Source organism: Thyridium curvatum, assembly GCF_004353045.1.
Source record: "Thyridium curvatum strain D216 chromosome Unknown NODE_93_length_152514_cov_68.488027, whole genome shotgun sequence".
Taxonomy (NCBI): domain Eukaryota; kingdom Fungi; phylum Ascomycota; class Sordariomycetes; order Thyridiales; family Thyridiaceae; genus Thyridium; species Thyridium curvatum.
In genome coordinates, this window is record NW_022156848.1 from 3768 (window position 1) to 23640 (window position 19873).

General features: G+C 54.5%; 6 protein-coding genes across 6 annotated transcripts; 4 read left to right on the forward strand and 2 right to left on the reverse strand.

Annotated features, from left to right (window-relative positions):
* Positions 1–2432: 2432 nt before the first annotated feature.
* Positions 2433–3248, reverse strand: E0L32_010866 (uncharacterized protein; the record flags this gene model as incomplete). Its single annotated transcript, XM_031133531.1, has 2 exons — positions 2433–3093; positions 3223–3248. 2 exons carry the CDS (start codon positions 3246–3248, stop codon positions 2433–2435), a joined length of 687 nt encoding a protein of 228 aa, XP_030988874.1.
* A 1405-nt stretch (positions 3249–4653) lies between these two features.
* On the reverse strand, positions 4654–8271 carry E0L32_010867 (uncharacterized protein; the record flags this gene model as incomplete). Its single annotated transcript, XM_031133532.1, has 5 exons — positions 4654–4964; positions 5041–5591; positions 6306–7381; positions 7461–8212; positions 8265–8271. The coding sequence occupies 5 exons, from the start codon at positions 8269–8271 to the stop codon at positions 4654–4656; spliced, it is 2697 nt and encodes an 898-aa protein (XP_030988875.1).
* A 1543-nt stretch (positions 8272–9814) lies between these two features.
* Positions 9815–11574, forward strand: E0L32_010868 (uncharacterized protein; the record flags this gene model as incomplete). The annotated part of the gene is made up of 2 exons (XM_031133533.1): positions 9815–10084; positions 10162–11574. 2 exons carry the CDS (start codon positions 9815–9817, stop codon positions 11572–11574), a joined length of 1683 nt encoding a protein of 560 aa, XP_030988876.1.
* Positions 11575–12633: 1059 nt separating this feature from the next.
* Positions 12634–14501, forward strand: E0L32_010869 (uncharacterized protein; the record flags this gene model as incomplete). The annotated part of the gene is made up of 3 exons (XM_031133534.1): positions 12634–13203; positions 13268–13868; positions 13960–14501. The coding sequence occupies 3 exons, from the start codon at positions 12634–12636 to the stop codon at positions 14499–14501; spliced, it is 1713 nt and encodes a 570-aa protein (XP_030988877.1).
* A 564-nt stretch (positions 14502–15065) lies between these two features.
* E0L32_010870 (uncharacterized protein) lies at positions 15066–16761 on the forward strand (the record flags this gene model as incomplete). The annotated part of the gene is made up of 9 exons (XM_031133535.1): positions 15066–15196; positions 15257–15299; positions 15366–15377; positions 15435–15671; positions 15741–15943; positions 16031–16169; positions 16249–16334; positions 16454–16626; positions 16724–16761. 9 exons carry the CDS (start codon positions 15066–15068, stop codon positions 16759–16761), a joined length of 1062 nt encoding a protein of 353 aa, XP_030988878.1.
* Positions 16762–17609: 848 nt separating this feature from the next.
* E0L32_010871 (uncharacterized protein) lies at positions 17610–19815 on the forward strand (the record flags this gene model as incomplete). The annotated part of the gene is made up of 3 exons (XM_031133536.1): positions 17610–17712; positions 17775–17952; positions 18009–19815. 3 exons carry the CDS (start codon positions 17610–17612, stop codon positions 19813–19815), a joined length of 2088 nt encoding a protein of 695 aa, XP_030988879.1.
* Between the last annotated feature and the right edge of the window lie 58 nt (positions 19816–19873).

Sequence of the window (19873 nt, forward strand, 5' to 3'; positions counted from 1 at the left end):
AGCTATTATAAGTCCTTATATATCTTAAGGAAATATAATAACTTATTATTTATATAGAAGAGCTTAAAGATAGTCTGTATTTATAAGACTTATATAAAGATCTATAATAGTTTTACTCTTAAACTCTTTAATAAACTCTCTTAGTTTAGAAGACTTTAAAAATATATCTATATTTATATTAGTTTTAATCTATATAAAGATTTAATAGACTTACTTAAACTGGTTCTTAGCTTATTAATCTATAATATAACCCTTATAAGTCTATTAATAATTAATAAAGATATTATTATTAGTAGAGTTAGAGGATAAGTATGATAGCTATAAGAGGTAATAATAATTTAAGAAGTCTTTAAAAGATTAAGTAGAATTTAAAATTAAAGAGTAATATTATAAGTATATTGAATTATTATAATAAGGCTACTATAATAAATCTAAGCTATAATAAAGTTAATATAAAATAAAATAAAATATATAAAATAAATATAACTTATTATAAAAGTTATATTTCTTTTAATTATTAATAATAATAAAATATTTTTAATTTTAAGCTTCTTTAAAAGACTGATTAGTCTTATCTACTACAGCTTAAATTAATAAGATATAATATCTCTATTTATAGTTAAGAGATAACTAAAAGTAATTCTATTTAATAATATTTAAACTTAAGTTAATATATTAAATAACATATTATTAAAGACTAGTAATATACTAATATTAATTAATATTATATTATAAAATTAAATAAAAAGAATAACTTATACTATAGTTTATAGCTATAAGAATAAGATAATAAGACTAAAGTTAAGAAGAATATACTTTCTTTATATTAAAGTATTAGTATATAGCTTAAATAATACTAAGTTATATTATTAGTAATAAATATAAATATATATTTATATTAAAACTTATCCTAATATTCTCTTTTAAATTATCTTCTCTATAACTTCCTCTTAAAATATCTTTATTTAATTAAAAAGTATAGTTAAGACTTTAATATAACTAAAGTTAAAATATTAAAGATATTAATAAGCTTTACCTCTAGTATAACTATATATATATTAAGTTATAGGAATATCTCTAAGAATAATAGATTAAGTAAGAGTTAGATAGATCTTTTAAGCTATATTATACTAAACCTAATATAATTAGATATAGTAATTTTAATATATAATAAATAAATAACTTATAATATTCTAAAAGTATTCTTTTTCTTTCTTATAAAGACTTTTAGTTATAATAATAATAATAGTCCTATCTTTAGATATATTTAATATTTCTAATAACCCTATTATATAGAAGATATTTTATATAAAGATTAGATAATAAACTGCTTCTTAAATACTATAGATATTAATACTTATAGAGATTAAAATCTTATCTTTAATAATCCTAGCTTATTACTATTATTAATTAGTAGTAGAATAATATTAAAGACAGTTTTAAAATATATATCTATATAATATAGCTTTATTAAATAGGATCTAAAGTCAGTTAATAGCTTATATATAAAGATATTATAGATTTAATTCTTTATATTTCTTATATATATTATAGATTATAAAAGTCATTATACTAAGTCTCTAGAATAGATAACTCTTCTAAAGTAAATATCTCTCTATCTAGACCTAAAGGTAAAGTAAGATCTATAGTATCTTACTTAACAACTATAGTAGAATCACTCTAGAATTATTCTAGAATCATTCCTGCCTCTTATTAACAAGGTCATACCGACTTTTGTAGTATTATCGGTAGTCTATCTCTAATCTAATCACATATGATAATCAAGGCCCACCTAGTATGTCAGGTCACCTAAATACCCATCTAGTGTGGCAGGCGACCCACCAGGTCATGTGTCAGTTGACCAAAAACCTCATCTCGGGAAGCAAACATGGATACAGTATCCCTGACCCCGGGAGTCCACGTGTGTGTCATTGTGTACAAGCAACGATGATGAAAGCATGATGCACAAAGTCTATGTACGAAGAAGTATGCACACGTGCACAATCTCCGTCAGATAAGCAGCGCTAGACTTCTGTTTGGGGCAAGTGCTCCGAGGCCTCGGGAACGGGGAAAGTCTGGGAGATGGGAGATGAGGCACTGATGAGGGGAGGATTGGTCTGGATGTGCCTGATCACCAACCGAGATCAACTTTGGACCAACGATGCAAGGATAGTCATATCTGTAGCGGACGTCACATTTTGAGCATGGGCCATTCGGAGCCGACGCCGACGGAGATTGTTTGGAGTGAAATTGTTTCTCGTTGTGTTTCATCTTCATTGATTCATTACAGCTCAGCGCCTGGAAATTCGACGAGGCCTTTTCTTCTTCGACTAGTTACGATCTGTCAAACAAAAAAGACAGAGAACCCTGACCAAAAGCTCCCTAAATTGGATCCAACTCCAGCCAAACTAAGTCCCGCGCACATTCCACGCTCAAGCCTCGACCTTGTCCTTGGACAGCGGCGTGAAGCGCAGGTAGGGCTTGACGATCTTGACCTCGGGCCAGATCTTCTTGGCGTCCTCGGTCTTGACGCTGGGGTGGACGATGACGTCCTCACCCGGCTGCCAGTTGATGGGGGTCGTGACCTTGTACTTGTCGCCCGTCTGCAGGGACTGGATGACGCGCAGGATCTCGGCCGAGTTGCGGCCCGTCGAGGCCGGGTAGCTCAGGATGCAGCGGATCGTCTTCTTGGGGTCGATGAAGAAGACGGAGCGGATGGTGAAGGCGATGCCCTTGGCGTCGACGTTGGTCGTGTCCTGGTAGTCGAGCATGTCGTACAGGTAGGCGACCTTGCGCTCCTTGTCGCCGATGATGGGGAAGCTGGGCAGGTAGCTGGTCACGTCCTCGATGTCCTTGAGCCAGCCGTCGTGGCTGTCGATGGTGTTGGCCGACAGGCCGATGAGCTTGACGCCGCGCTTGGAGAACTCGGGCTCGAGGCGGGCCATCTCGCCCAGCTCGGTGGTGCAGACCGGGGTGAAGTCCTCCGGGTGGGAGAAGAGGATGACCCAGTTGTCGCCGATGAACTCGTGGAAGTCGATGGGGCCCTTGGTCGTCTCGGCCTTGAAGTTGGGGGCGATGGAGCCCAGGCGGAGGCTGTTTGTCTCTCTGGTCAGCACTCTGTGCAGTCTGTCTCTCGTCTCTCTCCCTCTCTCCATCTTCAGATGCGACAATGCCCACCTTCCGTGAGCATCACCAGAGGGGCAAAAATAGGCAGGGACTTACGGAGCGGGTCTCTGTTCAGCAGCCATTCTTGCGACGGGAGATTGTGTGTGTGGGGAGTGATGTTCTGGATCGGAGAAGCAAACAAGATCTGAAAGGCAGATGAGGGCTGGGGTATCTTTGGACGAGCAGGTAAGTTTTGACAGGAAATGGAGGAGAAAACAAAAAAAGTCTAAACACGTCTCCCAAAGGTGGCCATCGGCGCAAGATTTATAAGACACACGGCGGCATGTGTCTCTTGTGTCCAGAGTGTCTGGTCTCTTGGTCCAGCTATGGCGTGATCTGAGTGACACCGATACCCGCACGAGCTGCCCAGATGTTTGTTACAATTTGGCCTCCAGAGTCGGGGACCACTACTGACCCAGCGATGATGTACCTACTCCGTAAGTTTTCTCCTCCGCGTCCTTATTAATCTACGGGATTTGCGTGATAGACGTCAATGGACAATGGACCCATGGCCGCGGTATGGCAGCGCTGATATGACATTGATGTGACCCTTTGTCACCTTACTCACGGCAGATGCGCTCTGTCCCGCCCTCTGCCGTTCGTTCTGCAAAGAAGATTAAGTACATGGAAAAATAATGAACTTTGCCCATCACACAACAAGCCGCCGACCAAGCCGCCGTGATTCCTTCTTGGCTCCAGGGCTCCATCCACCCATTCATTGCCTTCTCTTTCTCTCTTCTTGCGCCATCGTCGGCAGCACCACTGAGGTGCAGTGTATTGCAGGCACATCAATGTACACCCACCCGCCCGCATCCTTATCGATTACTGAGCTGGGGCGGCGGGGAAGCTGTTCCCTCCAGAAAGCTACCCCTCACTAAGCACCAGAAGGGAATCGCGCCCAATTGCGCGATCGCCCGCCGCTCTGATTCGTCCCAGGCTGGCGGGGACCCTCGATGCTGTCATTTGCTCCGTCGCTGTCGTCGTCGTCGTCAAGGACAACCGTCCGTTCACTCGTGTGCAGCTTCGCCGCTCGCCGCCGGGGTGGTCTGGTGGTCGCCGAAAAGGGCGGGGCCCATCACCAAACGATGCAAGTGGCATTGCGAGGTGCGTGGGCTTCCGTGACTTCCAGAAGGAGGAGACATCCACGGATGGATCTTAAGCCACCAGATTAATGCATGTGTGGACTGATGAGTGGCCGGGAGACGGGACAGGCGGGACAGGTTGCATCCCGGAACCTGGCACGCGGGATTGTCCCCGGCGACCAACAGGTCAGAGAGCCAATACAATTCTCTCTCACACATCCGAAAGGAATCCCCGATGTCGACAGAAATAAATTGACCTCAAACCCCGGGTTGCCGTATGCATCCAGTCAGGCATCCTGCTGTCCAAATCAAGACCCCGAAAAGACCAACAGTTCCTGTCAGGCGGCACCGTGTAAATCCGTGGCAGCCCGGAGAGGCCTCACACATATGCATCCATGTCTCCAGACTACAGCCATGCACCGTCGACCGCGTACACGCTCCCGCTCACAAAGCTGCTCTCCGGACCCAACAGAAACGTTATCACGCCGGCAACTTCTTCGGCTTTACCCTGGCGCTGAAACGCGCTGGGATCGTCGAGCGCCGCATCCAGCGCCCGCCCAGTCTCGTCCCAATACTTTTGCATCATCGGGGTGTATATGGCCCCCGGAGCAACGGCGTTCACCCGGACTTCCCTGGCGCCGTTCTCCTTGGCCGCCGCCCGAGTGAGTCCAATGACGCCGTGCTTGCTCGCCGCATAAGCTCCGTGGTTGGCCATTCCTGGATGACATCAATCAATAGAGCGTAACGAAAGAAGAAGCATGTTTGAGATGGGAGATTGTAAACCTTGACGTACCCGTTGTTCCATGTATCGACGCAACGTTGACGATGGAGCCTCCCGGGGATATCGCTCTCAGCTCGGCCCGCAAGCAGTACATACACCCCGTCAGGTTGACAGCGATGATCCTGTCCCACTCGTCGTCGTCCAGCTCCGCCACCGGCTTCACCCCGTGGTCCTTGCCGATGATCCCAGCCACGTTGGCCGCGCCGTCCAGATGGCCGTGCTTGCTCACGATGTCGCTAATCCAGTCCTCTACCTGGTCCTTCTCCGAGACGTCGAGGTGGTAGAGTGTGTACGGCGCGTCTTTCGTCTTGAAATAGGCGTCCGCCTCCTCCAGCGCTGACTCGTCGACGTCCCCGATGCACACTGTGCCACCGCGCGCTGACAGGATCTTGGCCGTCGCCAGGCCGATCCCGCTCGCTCCGCCCGTGATGGCGAAGACTTTGCCGCCCAGAGGCAGGGTGCTGGCTGCCATCGGATGAACTTTCGGGAAGAGGAGAATTACCCCGATATACTGCGAATTCTGCGACTTGATGATAACGAAGGATCCGGGCTTTAGAACTTGACTAGCAGGCCCGAACTAATTATGCAGGAGCGTTTAATGGAGTGCCTACGCAATAGTGGTTATTGTGTAGCAAAGCACAATCTCAACCCCTCCCTCTTAATCACTGCAGGAGAGAACATTAAGCATGATGACGGAACACGGAGGGGTAGGCGAAGCCGATTGGGTCCCGCTCCTGATGTAGGTACATGTACACTCCAATCCCCTTTGTCAAGGTCGATAAGGTTTGGAAACGCATGCAAACGCCACGGTAAGCTTGGGCCAACCAGAGAAGGAGGTATAACCATCTCTGTTGACTTGGATTTCTTGGAGTGACTTATTGCTACGGCACTTGTCCAACCTTAGTAGAGTGAGACCATAGCAGCAAGCAAAGTTACATGTATGCTTTCTAGAGAAGAGCAGGTAGCAGCATGAGGATCTCAGTTGCGAAGGTAAGAAAATGGTATTTGAACGTCGATCATGCGTTTACTTGAAGTGTTGCTAATCATCGTAGCAGAGACTTTCCCTCTTTCGCTTGCAGTACTCTAGAGGTCTTCTAATCCTGATCAGAAAGTGCATGGTGCAATGCCATAAAGCGTCTTCATGCAACACAAGCCGTCTTCTTCTCTAACTGTCTCCCCATACTCACTCATACAGATTGACACCCACCCAGCCCCTTCAAAGCTTGACCCGCCCGCCCTTCAGGTCCAGCCACTCGGCCCGACCAAACGGCACGTACCGACCGTCCTGCAGCCAAAACACCTTGTCCCCGCCCGTCTTGTCCGGGTCGACGCCCTCCTCCCGCAGCACATGCTTCTGCTGCTTGTTGGTGCCGGTCGTGTGCGCGCCGGGTGGGACGAAGCGCAGGAACAGCGGCACGGCGTACCGAGGCAGCGAGGCCTGCGCGTGCGCCGCCAGCGCCGCGAGGCCCGCCTCGTCCGGCTCGCGGCCCTCGGGGAGCGCCACGGCCGCGCAGCCCGCGCGGCCGTCGTGGCCCGGCAGCGCGACGCCGTAGACGTTGGCCTCGACGACGAGCTCGTGCGTGCCCAGGCCCTGCGCGACCTCGGCCGTGGAGACGTTCTCCGACTTCCAGCGGTAGGTGTCGCCGATGCGGTCGTGGAAGTAGAGCAGGCCGCGGGCCGGGTCGGCGCGCATGACGTCGCCCGTGCGGAACCACGCGTCGCCGCGCTTGAAGACGCCGCGCATGACCTTCGCGGCCGAGGCCGCGCTGTCGCCGTAGTAGCCCTGGAAGCGCGACTCGATGTCCGCGGCCGGCAGGCGGAACAGCAGCTCGCCCGGCTCGCCGGCGCGCGCGCGGCGGCAGAACCCCGTGGACGGGTCGCGCAGCGCCTGCTCGGCGTCGTCGTCGAGCGCGGCGAAGGCCACGTCGCGGCCCATGAAGAGGTCGTACAGCCAGCCGTGGCGGCCGACGGCGCCGGCCGAGAAGTCGTTGCGCGACAGGTTCCAGGTCGCCAGCATGCCCTCGGTGGCGCCGTAGAACTCGGCGACGGTCTCGATGCCGAAGCGCTCCTTGAAGGGCGCCCACACGTCCGGGCGCAGGCCGTTGCCGAAGGCCGTGTGCACGCGGTGGCGGCGGTCGAGGCTCTCGCCCGTGGCCGGGTCGAGCTGCGGCGGGGCGGCGAGCAGGTACCGGCAGGTCTCGCCCACGTACTGGATGACGGTGGCGTCGTGGCGGCGGACGTCGGGCCAGAAGGTGCGGTTGGAGAACTTGACGCCGAGGGCGAGGGCGCAGCCGGTCGAGAGGACGGCGCTGAAGCACATGAGGGTCGGGGACGAGTGGTACATTGGCATGCACTGGTGGTATCCCGGTCAGCCGTCGGCCCAAAAGAATGATGTCGTCATTCTTGCCAGTGGATATGCAATGTGAACTTACGGTGTAATAGACGTCGGAGGCCTTGAGGCCCGCCCAGCTGTTGACAAAGGTTCCGGCGACGATCAGCTTGGCCCACGAGATGACGGCGGCCTTGGGCAGGCCGGTGGTGCCCGAGGTGTAGATGAGGATGGCCATGTTCTTGGCGGCATCCTCATGGCGCAGCTCATCCGGGTAGCGGATGGCGTCCATGGCCATGATCTCGGTCTCGAGCTGGGGCGTGACGACCTTGATCTGCATACCGGGGAGGTGGCCCTTGACACCCTCGACGTTGGCGGCCACGGCAGGGTCGACGAGCAGGATCTTGGCACGGGCGGCGCGGACACAGTGGACGAGAGGCTGGTCCTTGAGGTTGTAGTTGATGAAGGCGGGCTTGGCGCCGATGGCCCACAGGCCCATCCAGATGAAGATGTAGGTGTCCGAGTTCATAAAGTCCATGGCGACGACCTGGCCCTTCTCGATGCCGAGGACCTGCTTCAGCCAGGCGCCGTAGCGCAGGGCGCGGTCGTAGACCTGGGCGTAGGTGTAGGCGCGGTCCTCGAAGAGCAGAAAGGTGCGGTCGGCGGTCGAGGCCGACTTGGCGCGGTCCTCGAGCAGGTAGAAGAGGTTCGGGCGGCCGCGCTTCTCGCGGATGGCCATCTTGACGGCTGAGGGGATGGCGGAGCCCAGCAGGAGCATGTCATAGAAGACACCGGCACGCGCATTGATGTAGGCCAGGGCAGCTGCTGCCGCCGGCAGGGCGACGCCCAGAGGGACTGGAAATGATGAGCAGGTGATCGGCCACATGCAGGGTCAGTGGGTGCCTACCAGGCATTTTCCTCTTCGTTTCGTGATATGGTGGTCCTTTGACAAGCACTGGATCTCACGGCAGAGATTATCAGCTGCAGAGCGGCTCTTGGAACGGGTGAGGCCACGATGTGGGTGTCGATGGGAGTATTGCACGCATGAAAGGAGGTGTAAACCCAAGTAAAGGTAGGAAGGAGGGAGGAAGAGATTAGACTGAGAGCATTGATCAGACGTTCGAGAGGTCTAGATCGATTGGAAGGAACAGATGAAAAAGAGCGAGCGCAGGCTGAACGCGATCTCTTGACGACGTGATAGGAGAGATGAGACGCAACGGGAGAGGCGATCAAGAACTGCAGAGGCCCACCGATATGGCCTGCACAATCTGGGGAAGACAGGAGGTGCACGCTCCTTTCTCAACAATGATGGAGGTGGCAAAGGAAAGAGGCCACCAGGGAGGTGAAGCTCATTCACATGGGCTTTTTCGCTTCGGCGTTGCTTCACAACAGGAGTGAATGAAGCGGGGAGAGACACGATGAGAAGGGGAATGAATGAATGAATCAATGAATGGAATTGGTCCACCAGCAGCTTCACCGGAGCACAGCAACGACAGAATGCCTGCCCATGCTTGCCAGTGGCACCCTTTTTTTTCACACGTCAAACTGGTGATGGTATCAGATGCCTCGGCACGCGCAGCGTGGATCTGAGGGGTCATGCCATGCCATCCATGCCAACACAACGCCTAGTTAGTGCATGCTGGAACTGGGGTGCATTGGCGAGTCGGGGGGGGATGATCTCCATCGCGCTATTCCCGAGTCCAGCCATGGATCCGATAGAACATTGGCTGGGAGCATCAGGTTGTTTCTTGGAAAGGGTGCCAAGTCACGGATGAATGTCATTGTTAGGTACTTGCAAGTCAAGTCGGCCCTTGAGCTGCCAACCAATGATCGGATTGCCCAAACTGACAGCTTCAAGTTAGCATCCTCATCCTGGATCTCTAGCTTCGTGTGCGACATGCGAGACCGAAAACCCGGGCTGTCTCAACTTTCTCCTTGTGCCACTCTCGGTCTCTCGGATCGGTCACAGCAGGCTCCACCATCAGAAGGAAAGATCCCTGCCCTTCCACCAGTCCAATGATCGGACATTAAAAGCGATACCTTTGCTTTGTCCTTGTACAAGTATTCAGCTGGAGGATGCAAAAGCTTGTCCGGATTTAAGCCCTTCGAGATGCCTTCCAGCTTAGGTACCTATTCCATCGCCCATCCGCGCGCCTCTGAGCCGCCCGTCAGCAGTGTATTTAGTGGAGATCCCGCCTGAAGCCCGATGTTCATTGGGGCCAAGGCCCGCTGCAGTTGTCCCCTGTAGGCATCCATGTCTAACTAAGCATCTCCTTCAATGTTAGGTGTGTCGTATTCGCGGTCTGGCCTTATCGCTATCGCCATGTGACAGCCAGCCAAGCCTCGCTCGATTGCGGGTGAGCTGGCGACTTTGCATTATCGCGTCTCGTATCGCCCGCCCGCCGCCACGAACTCACTCGAGGTTCCGGCCAACATCCCGGGAGCTTCAATGCCGCCATGTCGGCTCGATTACGCAACAATGCCGCTGCGGCTCCCTCTTCAGGACCATCCCAACCTGTCACCGCCGTCGAGGTGACAACGCCCGAGCAAGGCGCACGGAAACAGCCCCCTCCTGAGAAGCCTGGTGATGTCAGGAGGCGCTCCCTCGTGATCCTCGCCTTCTGGCTCATTGTCCTGCTCCTCGGCCTGCCAATATGGTGGCACACAACGACCATATACAGGGCAGACTTGCCCCTCGACGAGATGCTCGAATGGGCCGACGGCAAGGTGTGTATTGGCAATTCCCGGCCCTGCAAGTGGACAGCTTAGGATGGCCATGCTGACAAGTCTACCTTGGCTCTCAGGCGTGTCGACCAGTGTTTCCTCTGCGCATCGCGATACAGGCCAGCTCCCTACAAGACTCCGAGGCCCAACACTTGCTGCGGCTCACGCAGCACGCTCTCGACGACCTCAATGACTTCTCTGGCCACCACCTGCGCCTTGAACTTGCACCCCAAGCCGTCTCCACCGAGCCTCTACAGACCGACAGTGTCGCCCTGACAATTCGTCTGGCGGCAGGCGATGCCACGACCGCGTCTCTGCACCCGAACCTACCTGTCCTCGATGTGACCTATCCCCCGAATGCTGTCCCCTCGCCGACGTCCTCCTCGTCCACCCTCGCTACCTTCATCGCGACACAGCTCCGATCTACTTTCGCTGAGGAGCAGGCCGTCATCTCCTACTTGCTGTCTGCCAACGCCATGAACCCTGACCAGCGTTCTCCGGCACTCGCACCCGAGGTCGCCGAGGCCCTGGCCAAGCGGACAACGCGGTCTCTTCGCTATTCTCCCACCTACCACCTGACCTTTTCCCTGTTCACAAGTGGTCCTGCGCCCAGTAGCTGGGAGATTGAGAGTGCCATCAACGAGTATATGAAGCCTGTCTTGGATGTACTGTCGCCCATCCACAACTTTACTATCGACACCCAGGTCCAGCTCTACGCCTCGCCTGGCGTGCAATCTGAAGTTCTGAGCAAGGAGGACCTTTCCGCCTTCATCAACGCCGCCGAGTGGCCCCTCTCGCCCTCCATCGGCGGCGCCCCGACCGTCAACTTTGTCGTCTTCGTCGGCAACCAGACCATCGGCCTGCCGCCCCAGCAGGGCTCCGACCTGACCTCAGACACGGTCTCCGAGACATCCCAATCCTGGCTGATCCCGCAGTGGGGCACCGTCTACCTGCTCCCCTTGTCCACCGACCAAGCCCACGTTTCGCTCCAGACCCTCAAGCAACCCCTGCTCACCTTCACCTCTCACCTCCTGTCGCTCCTCGGCACCCCCCAGTCGGGCAGCCTGCCCCTGCGCCTCTCGACCCTCTCGCGCATCCGGTCCGCCGACCTCCTGCTCCGCGCCTCCTCGACCCTCGGCAGCCTGGCCCGCCTCGCGCTCGCCCTGCCCTCCATCTCGATCCCTCGCAGCGTCGCCGAGGGCGTGGCCTCGACGATGCGCCACCTGCGCCTCGCCTGCGACTCCCTCGGCGGGCCCGCGGGTCTCGCCCACGCCCGCATCGCCGAGGCCGAGGCCGAGAAGGCCTTCTTCGAGAAGGGCATGGTCGCCCAGCTGTACTTCCCCGACGAGCACAAGGTCGCCGTCTACCTGCCGCTGCTGGGCCCCGTCGGCGTGCCGCTGGTCATGGGCCTGCTGAACGAGTTCAAGGCGTGGAGGAGGAGGAGGAGGGAGGCGGCGGCGAAGGCTAAGAAGGATGGGGGGAAGGACCAGTGATGAGATCGTGTGTGGTTTGATCAAGGGAGTGATTTGTATGATTATGAGGATGGACGGTCTGACGGACGAACTGTCTGCATGGTTTCAACGGCTAAAGATAAAAGAACACTTGAAGCTTTTTCTTATGATACTAATACCGGTTTTTATGAGAACTTCTGAAGCCTTGGCGGTTGTGTTCTTGGTGTGGGACAAGGTCGTGACAGTCCATTCTAGCATCACATACACATTTCTTTTCTTGACCCGAGACTCTGGTAAGTTGGTGGACATGTGGTTGCCACACCCTCCTGCGCAGATGTGTGGAAATGCCAAGTGAGGGTGGCTGACCATCTAGATTGTAGCTGGAGATCTGCATCTCTGCCCGGGAGGGTGTGCACCAGATCCAATCGCTACATCCGAAGCGCCACACCGGTACAGCTAATGTTTGCGGGGCCTCTTTCATTGAGCTTTTGTATGTCCAATTGATATCTCATGAACTATTTGTGTCCAATTGCTCCGAGATACGCGTCAGTCTCTCCCAACCGGACGCAAGTCTCCAACGACGAGCGACGACTTCTTCTGTCCAATTAGCTTAAACAAAAATGTCACTCAGAAAGAAGGTAAATTCTAGGGTTCTGAAAGGGGACGGATAGCACGACCTCTCCTATGAACCACCGTCAAGCAGGTGTGTGTGCGGTGATGTGGTTATGTGCAGTGTCCGGGCCGCCTTAGCCCAGAGTCATGACATCAATGACCCGAGTCGTTGACTGCTGCAAGTCAGTCTCGCTGCACCAGAGATGCAAATGTGCCGTGCCAACCATGGCATTTTCAAACAAAAAGGGGAGCTCGAACATTTCTCCCATGCTATTGTTGTACCTCGTTTCCATTTCTGTCTGGTCCCTGAGGTCTCCATGTTACCGTGACAGCTCACCAACCACCAACTCACCCCGGGTGTTCTTCACGGCAGCCGCAAATGTGTTGACAGCAGTCATATCAAGTCTCAATCTGGTTCATATACAGTACTGACTGTCCTTCCCCCTTGCTTCTGCAGCAACGCGTTTGTGGCGATCGCCAGGGCAAAACATGTCTTCCCCTGACCGAGCCAAAGCCGATGACGAATGGGTCGGCGACGTACGGCATGGCTCCCGCACCGGTGCCAGTGTACTCGCGGATACTGAGGGCTCTCGCAACGCCGTCGACATGTCCGGGCTCGACGGCCTCACACTCTACGAGAAGAAGTGCGCGCTGGTCAACCGCGAGATTGACTACCAGGGCATGGGCCGCTACCAGTGGTACATCTGGTGCCTCTGCGGTTTCGGCTACCTCCTCGACCTCCTGTGGGCGCAGGCCTTTGGCCTCGTGCTGAGCCCGCTCGAACAGGAGCTTGGCTTCGGCAACGACCAGTCTGGCAACATATCGACGAGCTTCAACGCCGGGCTGACGGCTGGAGCTTTCTTCTGGGGCTGCCTGTCTGATATCGTTGGCCGGCGGTGGGCTTTCAATTTGACTTGCCTCTTCTCATCGGTCTTCGGGTTATGTCTAGGCGCATCCAACAACTACAACACCTTCCTCGTGTTGACAGCCTTTGTCGGCTTCGGTGTGGGGGGCAACATCCCGATCGACACGACCATTGTGCTCGAGTTCATACCACAGGTAAGCCACATGACTCACTCACATGCATAGTTCTTCCACTTCTAACACGAAGCTTCTCTCTTAGAACCGGCGCTTCCTCTTAGCCTGCCTCTCCATTTTCCAACCCTTTGGCGTCATCCTCTGCAGCGCCATCGCCTTCGGCTTCATCCCCGTCTACTCTTGCTCCCCCAACTTCTCCGAGCCCAACCCTTTGCCCTCGTGCAACAACGTCCCCGCGGGGACGGCCTGCTGCGCACGCGCCGACAATCAAGGATGGCGGTACCTCCTCTTCACCCTCGGCGCCATCACGATCTTCGTCTTCGCGCTGCGCTTCCTGGTCTTCACCTTCCGCGAGACGCCCAAGTTCCTTCTCTACCGCGGGCGCGACGCTGATGCCGTCGACACGCTGCGGCACATGGCGCACAAGAACGGCCAGACCTGCCGCCTGACACTCGAGGTGCTCGAGTCGCTCGAGCCGTCGTCCGGGCCGGGCTCGATCGGCAGCGGCGACAGCGCGGCGCCCGTCCTGGGCGGCGGCCTGAACCAGCTGCACGCCGGCAGGCGCGACAAGGTCGTGCTCGAGCTGAGCCGGTACAAGATGCTGTTTGACGGGTGGCCGATGACGCGCCTGACGCTGCTTACCTGGCTGACATACATTATGGATTACTGGGCATTTACCGTTGCCGGTATGTATCCAAAATTCCCTCCGTCTTCCCATGTTTCTCATATGCATGCATGCAATCTATCAGGCTGCTGAACAAAGTAAATTGAATGCAGGCTTTTACCTCCCCCGCATCCTCGCCCTCAAGAACGGCGCCGCCTCCGTCAGCCTCAAGGCCACCTACGCCGCCTACATCTACACCTACGCGCCCGGCATCGTAGGCGTCCTGCTGGGCACCTGGATGTACCGTGTCCCCTCGGTCGGCCGCAAGTGGACCATGGTCGTCTCGGCGGGCCTCATGGGCGCCTCCATCTTCCTGCTGTCGGCCGTCGACACGCGCGCCAAGAACGAGGGCCTCTTCACCATGGAGTACTTCTTCCAGAGCATGTTCAACGCCGTGCTCTACGGCTGGACGCCCGAGGCTTTTCCCGCGCCCGTGCGCGGCACGGCGTGCGGCATCGCCGGGTTCTGGGGCCGGCTTTTCGGTATCGTCAGCCCGCTTATCGCACAGCACTTATACGGCAGGTCTGAGGGCGATGACGGACAGGGGGGTATCAATAGTGTGCTGTATCTGGCTGGGGGTGTCATGCTGGGCTGTGTGGTGAGCACGGCGCTACTGCCGAATGATTTGATGGAGACCAAGGACGAGCGGTCTTAATGGAGCGGCTAGTCCAGGGAGGGATATTGAATAAATCATTGATGATATCACAGATGGTGGCGACGGTGTGCATGTCTGACGGGGCATCAAAGTGCGAGAATGTCAACATTGAACGTGATTTTGACTGGGCAAATTAACATGGCAAAAAGGAAGACGACATTTACTATTGGTTGACATGCCTCTGTGGCAGCACCGAAACAAGGTGTATCTGCCATCCATCCTATCAAGGTTGCTCTGTGAAAACGAGGATGGTCGGCTCCGGAAAATGGCGGCAAAATGCTCGGCATCGCAACCTTCCTACCAACTCCGCACTCACCTGTGAGTGGCCAGAGCGATAGTGTCAATATGTATTGATATTGCAGACTACCGCCCACTACGCGTCTGCTATCTTCTCATCGGCATTATGCGTCTGATGTCAGCAGCGAGGGGAAGCGGCTATCTCCTCTCTTTAAGATCAGGTTGCGGTCCGTCTGCGCGGGCTCCACCTCCACACGACGCATCTTAGACAACTTCTTGGCTTTGCGTGCCTATCTAAAACTCTAAAGGATCTCTATTCTACACACGATGTACTGGAAGTTGCTTGCGTTGGCTGCGGCAGCTTATGCGGCGCCTCAGGGATTTGGAGGCGGCGGCCGAGGAGGTTTTAGTCTGCTACGGTTCGGTTGCTCCCAGATCGTGATTGAGCGACTTGACCCGTAAGTGCAAAGTCAGAAAGGGATTTGGGTTCTTTCGAACCGATTTAACACTCCAAATAGGCTTGTCAACCCTGGACTCAACCCCTCGCCGCACATCCATCAGGTAAGCATTGCGTTACCGTCTGGTACTCAGGGAGCGTGATGGAGTTGCTTGCTGACCTTGTCGTAGATCGTTGGAGGAGTACGCATAAATCACCAAAGAGCTGAGTTGACTTGGAAAGATTACTCATAATCGCAGAATGCCTTCAATGCCTCTATGCCCTCGTCTGATATTTCGGACCTTGCAACTTGCACGACTTGCTCTTTTGCAGACGACTTCTCCAACTATTGGACCGCAAACATGTATTTCAAAGCCCGCAATGGTAGCTTCCACCGCGTGCCTCAGATCCCCAACCGCTTGCTCGATGGCTCCAAAGGCGGCGTGACAGTCTACTACACCTCTCCCGGTGCCGGCAAGGTTACCGCATTCAAGCCGGTAAGAAGTTGAAGTCTCCTAGTAAGTAACCAGGTTTGTGCAGGGATAGATGCTTAAACATAGCAACAGGGTTTCCGGATGCTCTTCGGCGACTCGATGCAGCGAGAGAAGAAGGGTAGCGGCATGAAGACGCAGAGTTGCTTCCGCTGCTACACGGGGCCCAACTTCAAGGGCGACAACCTGTCGCCATGTTTTGACCCGAAGCTTGACACCGAGACATTTCCCCCAGGCCCTTGCCTGGGTGGCATCCGGTCCAATATTCATTTCCCGACGTGAGTGCTCTGCCGCCCCTTATTTAGATGGATCGAGATCGATCTTTAGGGAAGGCCAGGATTAACATCTATTTGAAAACGGCCCAGATGCTGGGATGGCAAGAACTTAGACAGTCCCAACCACAAAGATCACGTTGCGTACCCCAAATCGGGGCCTGCCTCTTTCGCAACCTCCGGAGACTGCCCGGATACTCACCCAGTCAAGATCCCGCAGGTGATGCTCGAGGTAAGTGCTTCGCTTGGACACCAAGGAACCGATGCCAGGGTTGCACCCCATTTATTAGATGTGCTAACGCGTGATGCAGATCGTCTGGGACACGACACAGTTCAACGACAAGTCCATGTGGCCAGAGGACGGCTCCCAGCCCTTCATGCTGAGCACTGGTGATACGTAAGATATAAATACCCAAACCTTACCACCATCCCGCCGATCCTTTTCTTTTATTAGACCCGGCACTTGCCGGAACGGGCCAAAAGAGGACGTACTGACAGGATGCCGCATACCACCAGGACGGGATACGGCCAGCACGCGGATTACGTCTTCGGGTGGAAGGGCGACGCGCTGCAGAAGGCCATGGACGGGGGCTGCTTTGGTCCCACTTGTGCTGGGCTCAAGACGCAGGCGTTCACGGCGGCCAATAAGTGCCAAGTGCCTCTCTCGGTTGCCGAGAACTATGACGGATGTGAGTCGAGCCAAGCTTTTCTGTTCTCATCTCTTTTCAGACTTCGCGGGACGTATCCTGCGGCACAGCGCGGATAAACTGACGTATGAATCTGCAGGGCTTGAGAAGCTTCCCGGCGATGGTAGCGGTGCTTAATTGTTCTGCTGTCTTTCGCTTGCCTTTCTGGGCCTGGCCCCGATTCTGTAGCGCGCACTCCGAGGTAGCAGTTGCGCTGGCGTCGATCGCGAGATCGTCGTCAGCATTCTAAATTTAAGTCCCTTGCTCCCCTGGCGATGGCGTGCGGCGTGCGGCGTAGCCCCCACGGTTTCGCATCGGTGGGGAATGCCTCCCTCCGGGGTGATCCTATGGTGAGATGCCTTTGGATGGGTGAATGGGCGAATAGAATCGCGAGCCCACCAACCGTGATTGTGTTTGTATGCTTGAGAAACATCGGGCGATCTGACCGAACCGGGGATTGTGCGTGCCCACCTTAGGTCAGATCGTAACTGGGAGCCTACGGTGCAAACCTTGCCCAACGAGGCCATCTCGGCTGTTTGAGCCCCGTGAGGCGTTTTCGATGACTGATGTGCTGCCTGCGGCGCAGTCTCTTATTAGTAACTTTGATTCCAGGCCGCCTCCATTCTGTCCTTTGGGGGCTACCCCTGCCTCCCTACTCTCTGTCTGTCTAGTGTGGGTTTAGAATTAGAAGCAGATATCGTCATCACACCCACAATTTGCATGCAGCCCGACAATCGCACTGACTAACAAGTGTCGTCTTAATGAATTGGGTAACTCTTACGCCTCACAAAGACAGCCCGAGGAGGATCCGGGGGCAGCAATGTTGGGGTAGATAAAGGCTGGCCGTCTGAGCTCGGGATGGGATGAAGGATTCTCTGATTAGCCGTGTATGTATAAGACAGACCAACGACAAAGACTCCAAGACGAATCACCATTTGCTCTTGTCATTCGCTACTTCTTGTCTTGGCGGCACTACAGAGTTCAACATGCATGTCACTCTGCTGGGCGTGTCCCTCGCTCTTGTTGGGGAGGCATTGGCCACGAATGGGGATCAGGGTGATGCGTGTGCCGCTGACAACTGTCTTCGCGGTAAGTGAAAGCTCGAGCTTCATATGTTGTTGAGAGATCAAGTAGCTGACACGTCGGGCTAGCCATTCGGGGTGGACCGGGCTCGGGTTGGAACAAGACTTCATCAGACAACAACAACAACAACAACAACTACGGCGCCGCTGATTGTCAAGCTTACTTCATCGACGGCAAGTATTTCCAAAATAATGGCGCTGCGGATGCAGGCTCTGGTCATGCAGCAAGAGCACCCGGTCCGGCATGGTATGTGGCATTACACTCGTTGATCATGTTCGCCGCTAATTGGAACTCGAATTCAGTACCGTAACGGCCACAACAACGGTTGCTGGAGGGCAGAAAGGCGGCGATAGTGACGATGATACGCCGGCGACACAAACCGCTGGAAAGCAAATGCAGACACCACCAGTCAGAGCTCGCAACAATGGGCCGATCTCCCAAGTCCCGGCTGGCTTGCCCGCCTACGCTTCCCCTTGTCCCAACGTGGCTGCCTATTCGTCTGCATGCTCTTGCATCGGTGCACTAAGCAATAGGGGAGGGTCTGGAGCCACTGGTTCTGCTCCTTGTGTGACAGTGACTGTCACCGAAACTCCCTCCAACGGATCTGTGACCACCGGGAACCCCGACGAGCCAACGGAGACGTTCAAGCCGTCTAGCCCGGAGATTACTGGGCCGACGTACCCTACCGCTCCTCCAGGAACTGCCATCACGATGCCGTCGGGTCCTTATGCTAACCACACGACTCCTGATAGCGGTGCTACGACTCCTTCCGGGCCAGACGAGACCTCGCCGCCTGATGCTGGGACAACCTCTGCTGGTGGCAGTGAGGAAACTTCAGAGCCCGACAGCGGTGAAACCTCTACTCCCGGCGGTGGTGCGACCTATCCCGGCTCCGGGCCCACGACGACTGCAGGGTCTGGTGCGAGCACAGATCGTGGTGGTGGTACCGGCGGAGGCTCTACTGGTGGACCTAGTCAGACTGCTCCTCCAGATGCAGGCCAGACTTTGCCTCCTGATACCGAGACCACTTCTGCTCCTGGTGCCGGGTCGACAGGCGGTGGCGCGGGAACAACTTCTGCGCCTGATGCTGACGAGACCTCCCCACCGAATGCTGGCGAGACGTCGCCACCTGATGCCGAGACTACCACTGCTCCTGGCGCCGGCTCAACGAGCGGTGGCGCGGACCAGACGACAGCCTCCGGCGCGGGTACGACCTCTGCTCCGGATGCAAACGAGACGTCTCCCCCAGATGTAGATACCACCACAGCACCCGGCGCTGGCACCGGGTACTCGACAGACCGGGGCGGCGTAACTGGCGGGCCTACCACCCCTCCAGATGCCGGCGAGACCTCTCCGCCTTCCAGCAACCCCACCGACACATACCCCTCGCAGCCTGATACGACTTCTGCGCCATATGGTAACGACACTAGGCCATCTTCCTCCTTCAAGACACACAAGACGAAGCCGCACTACGGCACCGGCACGGGCACCGGCTCAGGCCACAAGCCCACCCATACAGGCAACTGGGGCAACGCGACCCGACCCCATGGGCCCAAGCCAACTCAGCATGTCCTCAAGACGTGCGGCGCCTCCGGCAAGCACTTCTACCTGCAGGTCTCGCAGCCCGGCGCGCAGGCCCACGGGTGGTTCGTCGGCGCAGCCGGCAGCGAGGTTCTCTTCGTGCCCGGGAAGGAGATGGCGAGCAAATTCAGCGTCGAGAAGTCGGGGCAGCTCTGCGCCGTTGGCAAGAAGGGAGACAGGGGCAACGCGCTGGTGGCTGTGGCGGATAAGCACTCGTGGGCGCGCAGCGGGATCTCCATGGCCGACGACGCCATCGCGCTGCTGAGAAAGAGGACTCGGCCGGCGATCAAGTGCTCTGTGCACGAGGGGGCCGCGGGACTCAAGTGCCACTTGGCAAAACTGAAAAACTGGGTGGGTTGCGGCATGCGGCTCGATTTGTCGAGTCAGGAGGGCCCTGGTCCCGGCGTCGCTGGAGGGTACCAGGGATGGGGATGCTCGCCTTTGACACTGACTGCAATCTTTGAGAACGGTAAGGGGAGTGAGGGTGATAAGAAGGGTATGACTGGGGGAAATGGAAATGGGAGGTAGTCCTTGATGCATTGCTGTTGGCGATCTCCTTGAGCGAGGGTCATGTCATGGGTCGGTT